The sequence below is a fragment of the Rana temporaria genome, chromosome 2 (genome assembly GCF_905171775.1).
Source record: "Rana temporaria chromosome 2, aRanTem1.1, whole genome shotgun sequence".
Lineage (NCBI taxonomy): Eukaryota > Metazoa > Chordata > Amphibia > Anura > Ranidae > Rana > Rana temporaria.
The window spans coordinates 148,816,340-148,834,774 of record NC_053490.1 but is presented as its reverse complement, the minus strand read 5'-3'; the positions used below and the strand labels follow the sequence as shown (position 1 = coordinate 148,834,774).

At 43.8% G+C, this 18,435-nt stretch overlaps 1 protein-coding gene and 1 pseudogene across 1 annotated transcript in view; one reads left to right on the top strand and one right to left on the bottom strand.

The window, feature by feature from the left end:
• VWA8 (von Willebrand factor A domain containing 8) overlaps positions 1-18,435 on the bottom strand; it is a 486,197-nt gene that overhangs the window by 420,273 nt on the left and 47,489 nt on the right. The window contains exons 4-5 of the mRNA XM_040341313.1: positions 18,301-18,431; positions 15,347-15,457 (exon numbers count right to left, since the gene is read on the bottom strand). Coding sequence (XP_040197247.1) covers positions 15,347-15,457; positions 18,301-18,431 — 242 coding nt within the window. The remainder of the gene's footprint in view (positions 1-15,346; positions 15,458-18,300; positions 18,432-18,435) is intronic.
• LOC120929845 lies at positions 16,377-16,531 on the top strand (annotated as a pseudogene).

The following is an 18,435-nucleotide window of genomic DNA, read 5'->3' as shown; positions in this document are numbered from 1 at the left end:
CAGTTAGCCAATGAGTGGAGGGGGGCCAAACCGCAGCTCCATGTCTGAATGGACAAACAGACATGGATTTAGATCCAAATAGATAGATAGATAGATAGATAGATAGATAGATAGATAGATAGATAGATAGATAGATAGATAGATAGATAGATAGATAGATAGATAGATAGATAGAGTACTCTTATACTCAAAGTGAAACGTAATAAAAAAGAAAAATGTGATAAATGATCAATTATTTAAATGATTTATATGAAAGCCTCTCAGTGTAGAAATTTAAACAAAGAATTATTATAGTACCATCATCCTAAGCATCAGTTTGAATAGAAATAAGGGTTAATGGGACCCCAGAGGCCCAAGAAGACCAAAAAGTAAGTAGGGGCAGGGGGACTATAGCGGTACTAGATAAGAAATATTAAGGGACAATTGTAGTAGAGGTAAAAAATAAGTAAATTTATTGAACATAACATAAAAAAACAGGAAATACACAAAATTTATAAAATACATCAACAGCAGTATAAAAATAGACGTATAATACGACCAGCCGTTCAATCACCGAGATGGTATAGGACCCTAACCAGAGGGTGGCGGTGAAGCGAGGGGGGTCATATAAGTCAAGATCTCATCGCTACTAGTTTCGCAACTGTAGTTGCTTCGTCAGGAGAATTGTTCTGTATGCAAGGCGTCCACTCGTTAGGGGAGCAGAGGCCCACAGTGGAGAGAAATTCTCACACTGTGGCCAAGTTGGAGAGTTGTTAAAGCGCAGAAGGGAACCTGTATTGGCTGTATAAAGGTATTGAAGGTAAGGGCCCTGGGACCTATTTGGTAGTTGGCAGCAATTACAATGAGAGCCACACAAGAGGCTGGAGGTAATCAGATACGATATGCCAGCAGCAAAGAAGTTATTTAGACATAAACCGCTTGTTGTTAGGTGGAACAGCAAGCATGTCCCAGGGCCGGGTGTGTATCCAATGAAAAAGCATTACATAAAATCAAAGTCCATCCAACATGTCCCTTACACTTAAATTGTATAACTACAGATTAATGTCTCAAAAAAATACAGTGTTTCTTCATCCAAATCTCAATATATGCTCCAGTAAACCATGCATGATGGACTACAAAACCCCCCTTCCCAAAACACAAATCAGGACAAAGAAAGCACAGTGCCTCCAAGTGCAGCATTAAAAAAAAAAAACATTAAAATAATAGTTCGGAGCAAAAGTGCTCGCTTCTCAGGCCATCCTGGCCTGAGGAACGAGCAAGCATACTCCAAACGCAAAGCTGCTTCCCCTGAGGACCTGAGGCGACGTCGCTCCCGAGTCTCCCGCATTCCTCGCTACCCAGACTGAGCTGCAAGCGCCGTAAACCACCGTACAAGCCACCAGCTGGACAGCAGGGATGCAGATACAGAGGAACCCCCCAGATTTACACAGCAGGATCACGATCACCATGCACTTACCTCCTATTCTTTTGAGAGTAGCCGATTTGTATCCTTACCATCATTAAATGTTTTTTTAATGCTGCACATAGAGGCGCTGTGCTTTTTTTCCCCTTGTCTGCTGCAGAGTTTGCTTCCGGCTCCCTCACACTTTCTGTCTATTGTGCTGGCTTATGGATCCCTTTTGTCTCTGAATGACTTTAATGCAAACCATTTCAGGACTAACTATACACACACACCTATAGACACTATCTCTCCCACTGAGAGACATTACTGCTGATCCCACACTGAAGATATAAGTTTTCTCCTCTTGTTTTTAAACTGTTTTTAAACCGTTTTTAAACTGTTCTCATACAGTATTTCTCCATCCCCATTTTAATCTCTATATTATTGTGATGGTCAAGAACATTGCATCCTCTGGACCCCTTCCCTGAACATGAGCGCAGAGTGTTTTTCCTGTTTGTTAGTATCCAAAACACAAATCCCCTGCTCTCTTGGCTCTCACACTCAAATTGTGCACTCACCAGACCTTCCTGACACTCTTAGCTTAATGAGTGGGTTCACAATATCTTAGATTTAGGCTGTCTTTTCAGGCAGTCTTCTAAGTCACCTTCATGGCCATCATGAAAAACAATAAATTAGAAAGCCATAGTGCAGTAATTTTTCTAGCTATAGTTAAAATTAAAAACAATTCCAAGTGTGCACTCACATTAAAAAACGCAAATGCCTGCATTCAATATGGTTACTATACCACATGGATTCAAGATGGCCACCACTGACCCAACTTCCTGTTTACTGGCACAAACGGGAAGTGATGTAGGAAGCCATGACGTCACGATGAATAACCCCGCATTCAGATCACTCTTCGGAAATCATTTGACAGGCAGTGCAGAGCCGCTTTAACCCCTCAAACCCTGCACAGTTAAATATGTCTAGTGGGCAAGTACCATATGGTTTTACTCCCCCCCCCCCCCCCCACTGCTAGTGTAAAATAGGACATTACCCTCCCTTACCCAAACACTTACATCCTAAAACCATTCCTAAACTCTATATGTTTATAACCACCTTTATCACGAAACCCACTTAGCTCAACCTAAAGTAAACCTTTCTGCACTGCATACTAAATGATTCCTGTACGATAAACCTTTGTTCTGAAAGCATGCAAAGTTCCTGGCACCACAGGGAACGGCTTAATCAAAATAAAAAACCTAAATAGGTTTTATACTAATTATCTGTGTTAATGACCAAGCGCAATTATGTGTAATGCAAGTCAAGGTTTCTATCATTTGCTGTAACTGCATAAATAGATTTTTATAACAAAAGTTCAAAGAGGAAATGTTACAGAAGCGTGGATCACGAATAATTTGGCATATTAGTTTAGGACAGAGAGAGTCTGATCTGGGAAAGATCTTAAAAGGGAACTGGTTCCCAAGTGGTAGTGACTTGATACTCTTTTCTGGATGTTATGCTTCCTTCACAATGAAGTGAGATGGGTATGGGAATTATTTTTTCTAAATAATCAAGAATGTGCATATTAGTTTGCACCAAGACTTTTTCAGTTGGGCAATTGACCTGCAAATATTATGCTTGGATTTAGGTGTTCAAGAAAGACTAAAGTGCACTTTTAAAGAGAGTGTGGGGCAGATTCATAAAGGCTTACGACGGGCCTAGCAGTAGATACGCGGTCGTAAGTCCGATTCCGCGCCGTCGCAACTTTAAGCATATGCTCAATTTGAGATACGCTTAAATGTTGCCAAGATACGACCGGCGTAAGTTTCCTACGCCATCGTATCTTAGGGTGCATATTTACGCTGGCCACTAGGTGGCGCTTCCGTTGATTTCAGCGTAGAATATGCAAATGAGCTAGATACGCCGATTCAGAAATGTACGTGTGCCCGGCAGATTTTTTTACGTAGTTTGCGTAAGGCTTTTTCCGGCGTAAAGTTACTCCTGCTATATGAGGCATAGCCAATGTTAAGTATGGACATCGGGACAGCGTCGAATTTTACGTTGTTTACGTAAGTCGTTCGCGAATAGGGCTTAGCGTAAATTACGATCACGTCGAAAGCATTGACTATTTGCAACGTGAATAGGAGTATGCACACTGGGATACGTTCACGGAAGGCGCATGCGCCGTTCGTTAGAAACGTCATTTACGTGGGGTCATGTTTTATTTCCATAAAACACGCCCACCTCTTCACAATTTGAATTAGGCGCGCTTACGCCGGCAGATTTACGATACGCCGCCGTAACTTAGGGCGCAGGTTCTTTGTGAATACAGAACCTGCCTCACTAAGTTTCGGCGGCGTAGCGTATCTGAGATAAGCTACGCCCGCACAATGTTACGGCGGGCTATCTGAATCTAGCCCGGTGTGTTTAAAGCTTTTCTCCCCCCAAAAGGTGAAGTTCTACGGTAAGGCCTTCCCTCCCCGCTCTTGTTTTCGAAATTGAGCTTTTGGAGAGGAGGGGGGGAACGAGTACCCGATTTTGATAGGTACCCGTTCCGACATCTGTTTCAATTGCCTATCTGGCAGTTCTCTTTGCCCCCTGCAGTCTTCTTGGACATGTCACAGGTCCCATAAAACTGCCGGACCATTCACAGTGCCACTCATGTATACACTGTGAGCACCTGGCTGTGAAGTCACAAGCTGTCACAGCTGGGTGTCCGTAGTAAAGATGCTAGCACCAGGTAGAGAAATACACAGGGTGAAAACAGATGGGCCAAGCACAGCGCTGGAATGAGGGACTGGTGAGAGACCGTTTACTAAAAGTCATCAGCTACTGTTTTTGTAGCTGTTGATTTTAAAATTTTTACATAGGAGACTGGAGCTCCTCTTTAATATTTTCCCATCGCACACCATACTGGAATATACCTTGACATTTAGGATGTTGTAGCAATTGATGACTGGCATCACATAAGATATGAGTGAAAATATGTCACTAACACACCTTAAAAACATATTATGCCGCGCACACACGATCGGTCTAACCGATGAGAACGGTCTGATGGACCGTTTTCATCGGACCAAACCGATCGTGTGTAGGCCCCATCGGTTATTTATCCATAGGTTAAAAAAAAGCAATCTTGTTTTAACCACTTGCTGACGGCCGTACGACTTTGTACGGCCTCAGCGCGGCTCCCAATCTCTAACAGGCCGTGTTTTTACGGCCTCTCCTTTACACGTCCCCCGCGCGCGCTCCCAAGCGCGCAGCGGGGAACTGCTGTGCTGGCCGTGTCCCTTGGACACAGCCAGTCACAGATCGCCGTGAACGGCCAATCGGAGCGGCCGTTTCCTAGGTGATCTGTGCGGCCAATGAGAGATGATCTCATATGTTTACATATGAGATCATCTCTCATTCCCGGCTCTCGCAGACAGCGGTGCTGTCAGGGGAGAGAGGAGACGGATCTGTGTCTCTTGTACATAGAGACACAGATCGGTCACCCCCCCAGTCACCCCCCCTCCCCCACAGTTAGAACACTAATTAGGGTACACATTTAACCCCTTCCTCACCCCCTAGTGTTAACCCCTTCCCTGCCAGTCACATTTATACAGTAATTAGTGCATATTTATAGCACTGATTGCAGTATAAATGTGAATGGCGCCAAAAATGTGTCAAAAGTGTCCGATGTGTCCGCCATAACGTCGCAGTCCCAATAAAAATCGCAGATCGCCGCCATTTCTAGTAAAAAAAAAGCATTTATACAGTAATTAGTGCATATTTATAGCACTGATTGCAGTATAAATGTGAATGGCGCCAAAAATGTGTCAAAAGTGTCCGATGTGTCCGCCATGACGTCGCAGTCACAATAAAAATCGCAGATCGCCGCCATTTCTAGTAAAAAAAAAAGCATTTATACAGTAATTAGTGCATATTTATAGCACTGATTGCAGTATAAATGTGAATGGCGCCAAAAATGTGTCAAAAGTGTCCGATGTGTCCGCCATAACGTCGCAGTCCCAATAAAAATCGCAGATCGCCGCCATTTCTAGTAAAAAAAAAAAATAAAAAAAATAATAATTCTGTCCCTTATTTTGTAGGCGCTATAACTTTTGCGCAAACCAGTCGCTTATTGCGATTTTTTTTTTTTTTTACTAAAAATATGTAGAATACGTATCGGCCTAGACTGAGGATAAAAAAAAAAACGTTAAAAAAAAAACGTAAAAAAAAAAATTTAGCTATTTATTATAGCAACAAAGTAAAAATATTTTATTTTTTTTCAAAATTGTCGCTCTATTTTTGTTTATAGCGCAAAAAATAAAAACCGCAGAGGTGATCAAATACCACCAAAAGAAAGCTCTATTTGTGGGGAAAAAAGGACGTTAATTTTGTTTGGGAGCCACGTCGCACGACCGCGCAATTGTCAGTTAAAGCGACGCAGTGCCGAATCGCAAAAAGTCCTCTGGTCAGGAAGGGGTTTAAGTGCCCAGTAAGGAAGTGGTTAAATTTAACCGATGCATACCTAACCGATAGAAAAAAAACAATCGTTTGTAGGCACGTCCATCGGTTAAAAATCCACGCATGCTCAGAATCAAGTCGAAGCATGATTGGAAGCATTGAACTTAAAATTTTTTCAGCACGTCGTTGTGTTTTACGTCACCGCGTTCTGACACGATCGTTTTTTTAACTGATGGTGTGTAGGCGCGATGGACCATCAGTCAGCTTCATCGACCGTTTTCATCGGATGTACAGATCGTGTGTACAGGGCATTAGAGTCCTAAAATTATCTAAAAAATAAATAAAAAAACATATTACATTTCCAACATATTGAAGCACACAGGACCCCTTAATGTCTGATGATGGGGTCCTGCATGGATCCAAAACAGTGGAACTATGATGTGATCTTTTAATAAATGCTAAACTTTGCAATAAACTCAATTCAGCAGCTTCCAATGTTAGCTGCAATTTTCTGACTCACACCGCCATACATGCTTTGGTGCAATCAAGCTCAGCCTATTCAGCTTTACTGTAAGTTATGTCATCATCCTATAAAGTAATATAAGTCTCCATTAGATACTTTGGAGACAGGTGTCTTGGTTTAGAAACATATTCTCACTAAAATTCAAAAGCCACTCTGTCTTTTCTTAACTATGATCATATTTCGAGAAAATGCAATTAAAATCATCAAAACAGAATATACCTTGTAAAACTAAGACAATAATAGAAGTCAGATAGAATTATAAATATAACAATCTGACAAAAAGAGAAAGTGCTGAATGAGTTAACGTTGTTGCATATGAAATCCTCTCGTCATTCACGTGTACACAAATTAAAATCCAGGTTTTAATGGTTGCTTATAATTAGCTGTCTCCAGTTCCATTTTTGTAATTAGCTTCTTGGCCCCTTGAGCAGATCAAGGGAACAATATGAGGCAATTTATTTTTAAATGGATTCCTTTCAGTCTATCTATCCATATCCAACATAATATCCAATTTAAGGAACCCAAATGTATTAAAATTGCAAATTATGATAGAAAATAAAGAACCTTAAGAAAAGGCCAATCCAATTCTTATTACAACAGTTTCAGTCTGCATTCTCTGGTATTTAATAACCCAGCTTATGCAAACTCACTTCCAAATTTGTACCACGGTTAAAACAAAATATTCTTTTAAAGATGAAATCTAAATGCAAATGTATATCATTTATGGTTCCGTTTTCAAGCTTTAACTGTAAGGAACATAAAAACTAGTCAAGTAATTGTGCACATACTCACACAGCACTAGAGTACATATCACCTATTTCTATTTAAAGTTTTCAAAGGCAACATAAATTATCTAATATATAAGCCTAGGACTGGGCCTGGCACAATGGCAGCAGAGAGCAAATTTCAGGACCAGAATATCTCCAATGCTTATAGAGGCAAATTATAAGGTACTAGTATAAAGTTTTGTACACACAATCCGATTTTCTGATGGGAATTGTGTGATGACAGGCTGTTGGCGGAAAATCCGACCGTTTGTATGCTCCATCGGACAATTGTTGTCGGATTTTCCGCAGACAAATGTTGGATGGCAGGCTTTAAAATTGTCCGCGGACAACGGTCTGTTGACGGATTTCCCAAGCATATGTACACAAGTCCGTCGGACAAAAGTCCAAAGTACAAACACGCATGCTCGTAAGCAATGCTCACCAAACACAACATTTGCAGAAGGTACCCAAAGGGTGGCGCTAAAGAGCTGAAAAACCATTTAAAACGCAACTACGTTCAAGTTTGTTGGCCGACAATTGTTTGCCATTTGTATGCAAGACAAGTTTTTGGCCAACGCCTTTTGGACAAAAGTCAGAGGCTTTGTCTGTGGAAAATTTGATCCTGTGTACGAGGCTTCAAGGTGCATTGTCCCTGTCAGTTTAGCAGCCTACATTCCTCACTCTTCAACCCTATGTTTCTACAGATGTAGTCAGATGGGCAACACATTACATATTTGGTGAGCTTGTACTAAAGTCTAGAAGTTCTGGATATGCATCCATAAATTTATTAGGTAGTTTGTGCGAGTCTGCTTAAAGGAAATATATGGACATTGAATACACTTTCATTTTATAACATCATTGTAATATCAATACAAAACAATTATAATTTTTGATAATCTAATATAAGCTTACTTGTGAGTGCTGCCTGTTTCTTTCCACAGCTTCTGCAGCCACCAGTGTGCCGTTACTAACTGGGAAGCTATAAAATACTTTTAGCAACCTGGCACAGCCAGTTCACCCCGAAGGAGCAGTCTGTTTAATGTGGAAAATGTATAGCTTGACGACTGAGAGCCCCACAAGAAATACTTGATTAAATCTGGTTAATCCACTGAGGGGAGTTAAAGTGGATGTAAACCCACTACCATCATTTACAAGATATGAACATATTTAATATCTATAATGATATGCATGCCTCCTGCATGTATTGTTTTTTTTTTATTACTCACCCCCTCAGCTGTAAGGAGCCCCACAATATCGCCAAATTGGTGGGCGTTTCTGATTCCCAGCGCTCGGTGGGCGGAGTCGTGACATCAGAGGACTCCTCTGCCCACCGCTACACTCCCCTGGCCAGCCAGCGTTGCGAGGACGAGCCTCGTGCCAGGGGAGACTGAAGTGCATGTGCAGGAGTGACAGAGCGCGCTCCAGTTACTCCTGCACAAGTGCACAAGAAACAGGAGATTAGAGAGGCAGCGCTTAGTCCTCCACTCCCCCTCCGTGTCTTTCACATCCTCCACTGTCTTCCTCCCCCCCACCTCGTTCCCCGCAGCCGCCAGTGTTTTTACAAATGCCTATCTTCTCCTCTCCTCTACCGCAGGCTGCGAGGAGGGGGGGGCACGCAGGGGATCTGTCAGGATGAAGAGACAGGGGCTGGTATGTTCGTTACCGATCGCTGTGTGTCCTGTGATAACTGAGCAGAGTAACCTGTGTGTTACTCTGCTCAGTTTATGAATGGAGGGAAGACACTGTCTTCCCTCCATTCTACTTCAATGAAGAGAAAGGACTAGGGACTCTGTCCTATGTCCTTTCTCTGTCTGAAAGGGGAGATGTCAGGGGTCTCTGTTTAGACCCCTGACATGTCACCAAAGCCCACCAACAGGGCTGATAAAAACGATATAAAAAAACATAAAAAATAAAATTGCAAAAAAAGATCAAAAATTGAAATTGAAAATAAAAAATGACTGACACCACAGCCCCCCCCCCCCCCCCATGCCGACACGTTCCAGAGGCCCAGGATCAAAGACACCGTCCACTACCCCACTGACACCACAACCACCCCCCCCCCCATGCCGACACGGTCCAGAGGCCCAGGACCAATGACACCGTCCACTGACACCCACCACTGACACCACAACCGCCCCCCATACCGACACGGTCCAGAGCCCCAGGACCACTGACACCGTCCACTGACACCACAACCGCCCCCCATACCGGTACGGTCCAGAGCCCCAGGACCACTGACACCATTCACTACCCCACTGACACCCACAACTGCACCCCCCCCCCCATACCGACACGGTCCAGAGCCCCAAGACCACTTCCCTACTGCCACCGACCACTGCCCCACTGACACCGACCACTGCCACCGACCACTGCCCCACTGACACCATCCACTGCCCCACTGACACCAACCACTGCCCCACTGACACCACTGCCCCACTGACACCAACCACTGCCCCACTGACACCAACCACTGCCCCACTGACACCAACCACTGCCCTACCGACCACTGACACCGACCACTGCCCTACTGACACCGTCCACTGCACCATCCCCCCACCCCCTTTCCCAAAAGCACTATGAAAAAATATATTTTAAAAATAAAACCCCGCCCCCCCATCAATATGAAAAAAATTAGTACGAAAATAAATTGTAAAAAATGTTAGGTGGCATTTGTAGGGATTTGGGCCCGGTTCACAGTGGTGCGATGCCAGACATTGCATGTGATTCGCACCGCACTGCAGCGCAAATCACGTGTGAAGTCTGCGATTCGATTTCAGAAATACAGATAGTATGGCTAATATCGCACTGCATTTGGACCAAACACGCACAGCTAATAGGGCAGTGTGAACTGCTGTGCGAGTCGGGTGCGATGTGGGAACCCGCAGTGGATTCGCAGGGTTAACGAATCGCACCAGTGTGAACCGAGCCTTGGTGGGAGCAGTCAGGTGACATTTGTAGGATGTATGTTTTGAGGCTGGGTTCACACTGGTGCGATTCGGTAACGCTGAAAATCCACTGTGGGTTCCCACATCGCACCCGACTCGCACGGCAGTTCACACTGCCATATGCGAACTGCTGGGGAGTGTCATACAATGGTAATGACACCCCTATTTCAGCTTGCATATCGCACTGTGAACTGACAGTTAGGACATGAATCGGATCGCATGGGTGTAAAGACCTATGCGATTCTGGTGTGGACCAAAAAAAGGGTCCTGTGCGTGTTTGGTCCAAATGAGATGCGATTTCAGCCATACAGTTTGTATGGCTGAAATCGCATCGCACAAACATCGCATGTGATCTGAACAGCAGTGCGGTGCAAATCACTTGCGATCTCCCACAGCTCACTAATTTGAACCAGCCCTGAGTTCATTCAGCCTTACTGGGTGCAAGTATAAAAAGTGAGAAATCCACCCCTCCCCCACATAACACATCCTGGTAATATAGGAATTTTGCATATGTGATCAGGTGACCTCAGACACACACACTGCAATATAACAATAAGAAGAAGAAGAAGAAGATCACTCAAGCTCGGACTAAATACATCTCCCATATCACTTGTCTATGTATATTCTGATGGCTGTTCACTGGAGCATTTCCTCATGACACTGAACTGTGAATCACCCCATATTTTGAAAACATTTAAACCACAGGAAAGACAGCCAATCCTGGGAGAGCTGCAGAGGTGAGTAGAGGAGGAGAGGGGAGGGGGATGTAAATTGTGCACTTTTTACAGAAGCTGTGCATGTCTGCAAGCTAGTGCACGAGATATGTAAATAACCTGTCACTCAAAGCAAGGACTTTGGTCTTTATCTGGAAGTCTGTTTTATTTCACTGAACCACAAAAAGAGGATTGCTCAGCACTGGATTAACTTGTGTGGCAAGACTGGGCACAGATGATAGGAAATCTTATTCTCTACATTGTGACATAAAAAAAAAGTAACATCCACTTTAAGTAGCAACTATATGAATTTTGGAAGGATTTTCATTATAGTAAATGAATACAGCCAATAAAAGAAAGGGGGAAGGCCTTCAGTCTAGCCTTGACGTCCAATAGTACAGGTGAAGATTCAGAAGCACATATTCAGTAACCTGACGAGAAATAACTATCCCAAGATAGGTGAATGCATCAACACACAATAGCGAAAGGGCTCCAGAGGAGGACGCTCTTGCTCCCGGGTCTTTTGGAAAAAGTAATGAATTGTGCCAATTAACCCAGAGGCCTGTAATCAGAGAAATGTATTTAGGACCTGAAGAATCCCATGTAAAGAGACACCCGCGTCATTCAAGAACAATAACAGGTCATTGGCATACAAGGCTACCATCTCGTCCAAATCAGCCCACTGTTAAATCTCAAACTTCAGGGGAAACATGGAGGGCCATCAAGATAGGTTTCATGACTAGACAAAAAGTGTGAGAGAGAGGGGGCAGCCCTACCTGGTACCCCGGTTAAGCTGAAAGGGGGCCAAAAGGAGGCCAACAAAGGGTTCTCAACCAATCTATGAAGCAGAGCGGAAAGCCCATCCTCTGGAGAACCTCCTACAAGTACAGCGATTACACACGCGGTGACGTCAGAACGTCGCCTCCCAACGTTTCGTCACGATGGGGACGTGGTCACTGGTATCCCGTGACCACGTCCCAATCGAGACGAAACATTGGGAGGTGACGTTCTGACGTCACCGCGTCAAGTGTTTACACCCGGCAGATACGGGCTGTTTTTTCGATACGGGCTGTTTGTCATTTACTTCTTGTAATATTTGCGCTGGTGTCAGTGCATCTTATTAATACGTACATTAGCACAGGTTTGAATAAAAACCTGAACCTTGCTCTTTTAGGGGTACTTCTGTGATCACCCCTTGAGACAGCAAGTGATCCAATCCTTTGAAGAAGAATCTTCTTTTTAGTGGATCTTTGGAGAGCCTTGAACTTCGAAACTGAGAAGATGGGATCTCTCGAAATTCCAGTTCGTACTCTAGGGATACTGTGAATACTACCCACTTGTCCTGGATTTCTGTCTGCCATGCTGCTGAAAACTGACAAACGTTTAAAACAAGGACGCTTGTTTTTCTTCTTCTCTGGTAAAAGAGTGGTTTTACTGCTCGATATTTTTTGGATATATCTTTCCAGGTAATTCCCAAAGAGGCGTTTGCCATGAAAGGGGAAACTGGCCAAAAGCTTTTTGCATGGAGCGTCTGCTGACCAATGCTTTAACCAAAGAATTCTGCACATATGCACCAGCTGCAGTGTAAGGCGAGATGCCTGCAGAATAGAATCTCTAATGGGCAAATTCTCCCAAAATTTGGCTTGTTTCGGAGGCAGATCCTTTAGCCCGTTTTACCTGTTGCTTGATGACCTGACACATATCGACTGCTGCTACAGCAGGTTGGGTAACTGAGCCGGCCAAAATAAATGAGGATTTTAGTAAGATTCCAATTTCTTTTCAGAAGGATCTTTTATCACTTGTACATTGTCCACCAGAGAAGTCAGGCTTTTATTTATACAAGAAATAGCTGCGTCTACATAAGGCAGGCTCCATTTCTTGGAAAAAAATGTATGGACTAACGAGGTCTCTATGGATACATCACTACACCTATGCCATATCTGCTCTCCGTTTGGCCCCTGGTGGGGTCCCTTTCTGATTCCGCCCCTTCAGCTCCCGGGTGAGGTACCTGTTGCCGCCGTCTTGGGGGCGCACACCTGTAGCCATGGTCAAGCTCAGTGATGAGTATGGGGACCCACAACCCTCTCCTACCCTGTGCCTTTACAAACCAATACTGTGCCATATTGCCAAACATATATGGATATTTTTTTCATCTTAGGTACAGTGTTACACACCCCTGAAGAGCGAGCTGGATCTTGCGAAACTAGTCGGGTAGTATGATGCCTGTGTACTCTGACCGATACTACATTTATGTACCAATATTTTTTGTATCTTTTTATTGGCAACTGTTGGTGTTATCTATACATGTAAAGAATTTTACTTGAATAAATTATATACTGTAATAACTATTGTTATTCTTACTGGCGGTAACGGTACCCACTTCACTTAAAGTCCCGGGGCAAATCCTTTTGTTTGACTATATGTTATAGGGATGGAAGTGTGTTACGGGGCAGACCTTTCCTCTTTCAGGTTACAGTCCTCTGTCAGCTTGTCCATGCAGGAGAGCAAGGAAGAGCTACTGTGCTCTATTGGAGACAGAATGGCTGCAGTATCTCTAGCGGGTGCAGGCACTGAGGACATTGCAGGGTGCTCTTAAGATTCAGCCATGTTTAATTACGGTGGGTAACAGTGACAATTACACAATGTGAATGGTGAAAAAATAAACCAAAATGTGAGTATGTAAACTAATAATACAGTTCAGAGAAGCAGGTAGGCTTCAAAAGGTAATGTGAAACAAAGTCCATATAATAAAAACACAGTGAAGATGATATCTTCCCATTAAGTTGCTCAGAGTAAGAGGGAAACAAGTTGTCTGCAGTCACTCTCAAAATCTTCACAGCATAGATGGGTTAGGTACTCTTACCGAATGGGGTGGACACATCTGTTATACAACAATAGGTCATACAGGCTTGAGATCCCAGATGGTCTGGATCAATGTTAAATGGGTCCTTGTTGTCCCCAGAGGCTTGGATCAATCCTGGATCGAAGTGGTGGTCCAGCAGGGTGAGATAAGGGGTTTGCGCTCTTCCACCGACAAATGAATGGCAGGGTGGTTCCAAACTAACTCCTATCAGCTGTAATGTCTGTCAACTGTCTCTCTGCTGTGTTGTCCCGTGTAACAGGAACTGACCATGTTTAATTATGCATAATGCATGTCATCTCCCTGCCGGAGTAGCGTCAAGGCCTACTGTTGGGGCAGGAGGAGCCTTTTTGTTTGGTGTGGAGGAGGTTAACTTGCCTTTAGACCACATGCCCAGAGTCCCTGCAGGGCCACAGACAGTATATACCCCTGACAATCTGACATGGCAGCAGACAGCAGGCAACAGTACTCCTGTGGAGGCTGGGGAAGGACGACTGTCACCCAGTGGCAGGGAATCAGAGAAGCCCCACTGGCGACTCCACAACTCAAGATGGCTGCTGTACTCTGCACCAGGGCCGGAGACGCACTCGCAGCCCGCAACCCACGCAGGCAGTGTGAGCAAGGAGCGCTGCTAAAAGTTACCCCTCAAGAGCCAGGTGTGGAGGGTCCAGGTCCAGGTCCAGGCTCCAGGTCCAGGAGGGCCGCGTGTGAATGCCTGTACACTGAAGAGATGACAAGATGGCAGCTAACAAAAAGACCTAACGGCTCCGAGGCAGGGGCCATTAGGTCTTCGATGGCTGGGATTTGTGTGACGAATCACCGCTGTGTGGGCTCCTGAGTCAAGTGTAACAGGATGGAAATATCCCCAGGATTTCAGCAGGATGGCAGGAGCGCAGAGAGAACACAGCTTCTCTAGTCGCCATCCAGCTACACCTTGTGGTCAAAAGTTTTGAAAATGACACAAATATTAATTTTCACAAAGTCTGCTGCTTCAGTGTTTTTAGATCTTTTTGTCAGATGTTACTATGATACACTGATACACTTATTGACCATTACATGTACAGTTGATGCAGAGTCAATATTTGCAGCATTCCTTTTCAAGACCTCTGCAGTTTGCCCTGGCATGCTATCAATCAACTTCTGGACCACATCCGGACAGATGGCAGCCCATTCCTGCATAATCAATGCTTGGAGTTTGTTAAAATGTATGAGGTTTCTTTTATTCACCCGCCTCTTGAGGATTGACCACAAGTTCTCAATAGGATTAAGGTCTGGGGAGTTTCCTGGCCATGGACCCAAAATGTCCATGTTGTGTTGCTCAAGCCATTCGGTTATCACTTTTGCCTTATGGCAAGGTGCTCCATCGTGCTGGAAAACACATTGTTTGTCACCAAACTGTTCTTGGATGCTTCAACTAAATTGATATTGTTAAGGGCTACGTAAACTGTTGGCACTATATAAGTCCTGTATAATATTAAATATCTGAATACTGCTGACCGAAGGCAAAATGGGTCATTAATTGTTGGTGGCCATTTACATCATTCTTCTGCAAACTTCGTAAAGTAAAACACATTTTAGCTGATAAAGCTATTTGATGAGTAATTAAATTTACACCTACAATCACACCTTAGATTCAACTCTGCATACATTAAGAACAAGGTTTAATCTTAACAAATGTGAGTAATGTGGTGTGATAACAGCTTACCTGATCAATGTAAAATGCAGTTCCAGATCGTATCTCTCTTCGCTGTTTCAGATCAGACTCAGTGGTGTCTCGGGATAAAGCAATATATTCCACCTCTCTCTTTGTTAGCTCCTGTAACAGGAAAGGGTATAGGAGTACTTTCAAACCAAGAAAGAAAACTTACACTTTTTTATGCATCTGCAGTGTAATAGGCAAATTTAAACTGACGGTTCAATTAGGCAAGTGTTTAGCAAAAGTTCCTTTGCTAAACACTAAAAATTTGCTAGTCAGTATTCAATTTTGGTATATTTGGTTTGTCACAGTTCACATGAACTTTGTATGTAAGAGCTTACCAGTAGCAATTTAGCATATGCCATAACAAGGATAGTTAGCCTTTTTTTTTTAAAGTGCATCTATTACAAAGTACGATCACAGATTTGGTGGAGCCATGTGATGCAGAAGCAGTGGCTCCCTGCGTCAGTGTGTAGCTACTGCAGGAGGAGGAGGGAGCACCAACAATTGTTGGGCAATGGAAGCCCTAATGTGACATCAAAGCTACCACAACTCAGCCCTGTTATTGAGCGCTTCCTGACACAAGGGAGACAGAGCTTCAGCATCATGTGAATGGATTGAAGTGAATTTAAGAAAAGCCCATTGAAGAATCGGCTCAGATGAGGACATCGCTGGATCCCTGGACAGGCAAGTGTCCTTATATTAAATGTAGGCAGATACAGTATTTGTATCTGCTGAGTTTACATTTTTTTTGGGGGGGGGGGGGGGGGGGGAGATTGGAGCTCCTCTTTATTTTAATCAACATGCATGTAGATCAACTTCTTTAAGATATGGATTTGACAAATAAAAGGAATTTTGACAGGACGGAATATTCACAGACTGTGGTTATAGACTGCTACCTTCATGTGACACTGGCTTTGTTGAACATGCTCTCCCTAGGTATACCACCATAACCCTACCCCCTCTCCATGAGACCTAACAAGCAATGCAGTGGAAATAAATGGGGGGGGTAGTCTGAGTTCTTTACTGTACTCAAGATATACTTACCTGGCAGGGGAGACACCATGATCATGAAGGTGGTTCTCCCAGGGCGAGGCTCGGCTATTGCACTCTGGCCGTGCTGATCGTGGTGTCTTCCCTGTCGCTTCTCGGCCTTTTGGCTGGGACTGGGTGTGTTATCTGTCCTTATCAGTTGTCAGCGGAGTGCTGAAGCACCTCCTACATGGGGAGGGTGGATGCAATCCAATGACGTCATTGCACCTGGAAGGATGGTTTCAGCAGGGACTACGCTGTGCTGCCCGACAGATACTGGGGGCCGGCCCATGGTTGAGTCTGAGCCATCTGGAAGGGTGCTCCTGGTGAGGATGGGTGCTGCGCTTGGTCTTGGTCTTTTTGCCGAGTTCTAGTCTACCACACTGGACATCAACTCAGGCTGCAACATAATGGCCAGCTAGAAAAGACCTTCACTACGTCCAGGCTGCCATTGCTGGGGAAAACCTAAGAGATCTTGCTTTCTGACTCCCTACACTACGGAATCCCTTGCTGCTAAACTCAAGCCCTGCAAACGGATAAGTAGCAATTGTTTCACTTGTAGTGCCTTAGAAAGACCGGCTACGTATATTGCTGCTAAACATTGCTGTATTTAACTCTGGCTCATTAGATACCAAGATACTGCTTGGGACTGACTGTTGTGCCTGTTGGCTATGGCTGTGGAGTATCTTAAAGGGACATATACTCTCAAATTAGCTGAGTTATATTTGCCTCTTTTACGCAACTATTAGTTGCCTACACTATCCTCATTTACTACGTGCTTGACATAAGTGTTACTTGTTTATGGGCCCATGCCCTAAGTTACTGAACATGTTCGCCTTATCTTTTCTATGTTAAGGGTTGAGGTATTTCATACCTACTCCCTTAGTGATCTAATGCATTTCCTTATGTTTAAGTGATATGATGTAGAGAACCCCCAAACTCCTGTTCTCTGATTGGAGTGACCCCTGGGTTCCCTTACTGATAATCACTTGCATAAGAGAAATGCATTGGAATCATCATGTGCTTTGTAATCTTTTAACGCTAGTGGTTGGATGCATGTTGTAATACGTCCACCCCTAGTAGCTCAACGCATTCCTTTATGTGAGAGAGAGAGATGATGTAGAAAACCCGCAAACTCCTGTTCTCTGATTGGAGTGACGCCTGGGGCCCAATACTGAATTCTCACATAACGTAGAAAAGTGCATTGAATTCCTTCCCTATCCGCAGTTGTGGTTCACTCCCGTTCACCAGAGCCGTTACACAAACATTCTGTAGCAAAGTCCTTGTGGCAAAAGGGCGGGAGGAACTGCCTGAAACCATAAAAAGGGCTCTAGGCAGAAGTGGTGGTAGTAGTACAACTTGATGCAACACCTTTACTCATCCACCTGAGACTAAACTCTACAGTAAATACTGGAATTTTACTACCAAGTTTGAAACATTTTACACTCCATAAATAAATAACTTTTCAAAGGCAATCATGTTTTTTTTATCATTTTTAACATAAAAACAAATACTATTTGCGATACACATAATAAGTGAAAAGCAAGCAATAGAGATATTGGGTCACATACTTGCTGTGAAGCTACAGTATCAGTCCAGTAATGGGGTGATCCTATCTTACCTGCTCAGGTTGCTGATGCCCGTTTATGGTTCAGGCTTTGCCCATTACAATGGTCAGTGGTAAAGGAGAAAAGCTCTACCACCTAAGTACACTAGTAAAAAACATGAGGTGCTCCCAGGGGGTGTATCCAGCAAAGTTTTACCAGTGTCCAGTCACCTAAAGGTAGCCGCCCATAACCCATGATCTTTGAATATCCAACTTTTGTCCTGCACTGTACATTAAGGATATGTACTTCATACCGACTTTGTATCTGCACTAGAAGCGAATAGAAATTCCATGTTGCACTAGACAGGAACATGCATAAACTTACCAAATACTGCATAGCAATGGAACGCCTTAGTGGACCTGGGGGACCAATGAGGAAGATATCTTGTCCTAGGAGGTCTTTCTGCATTATCCATCTTAGGTGTTGGACAACTCCTTGGCATAATGGATCAGCAACTAA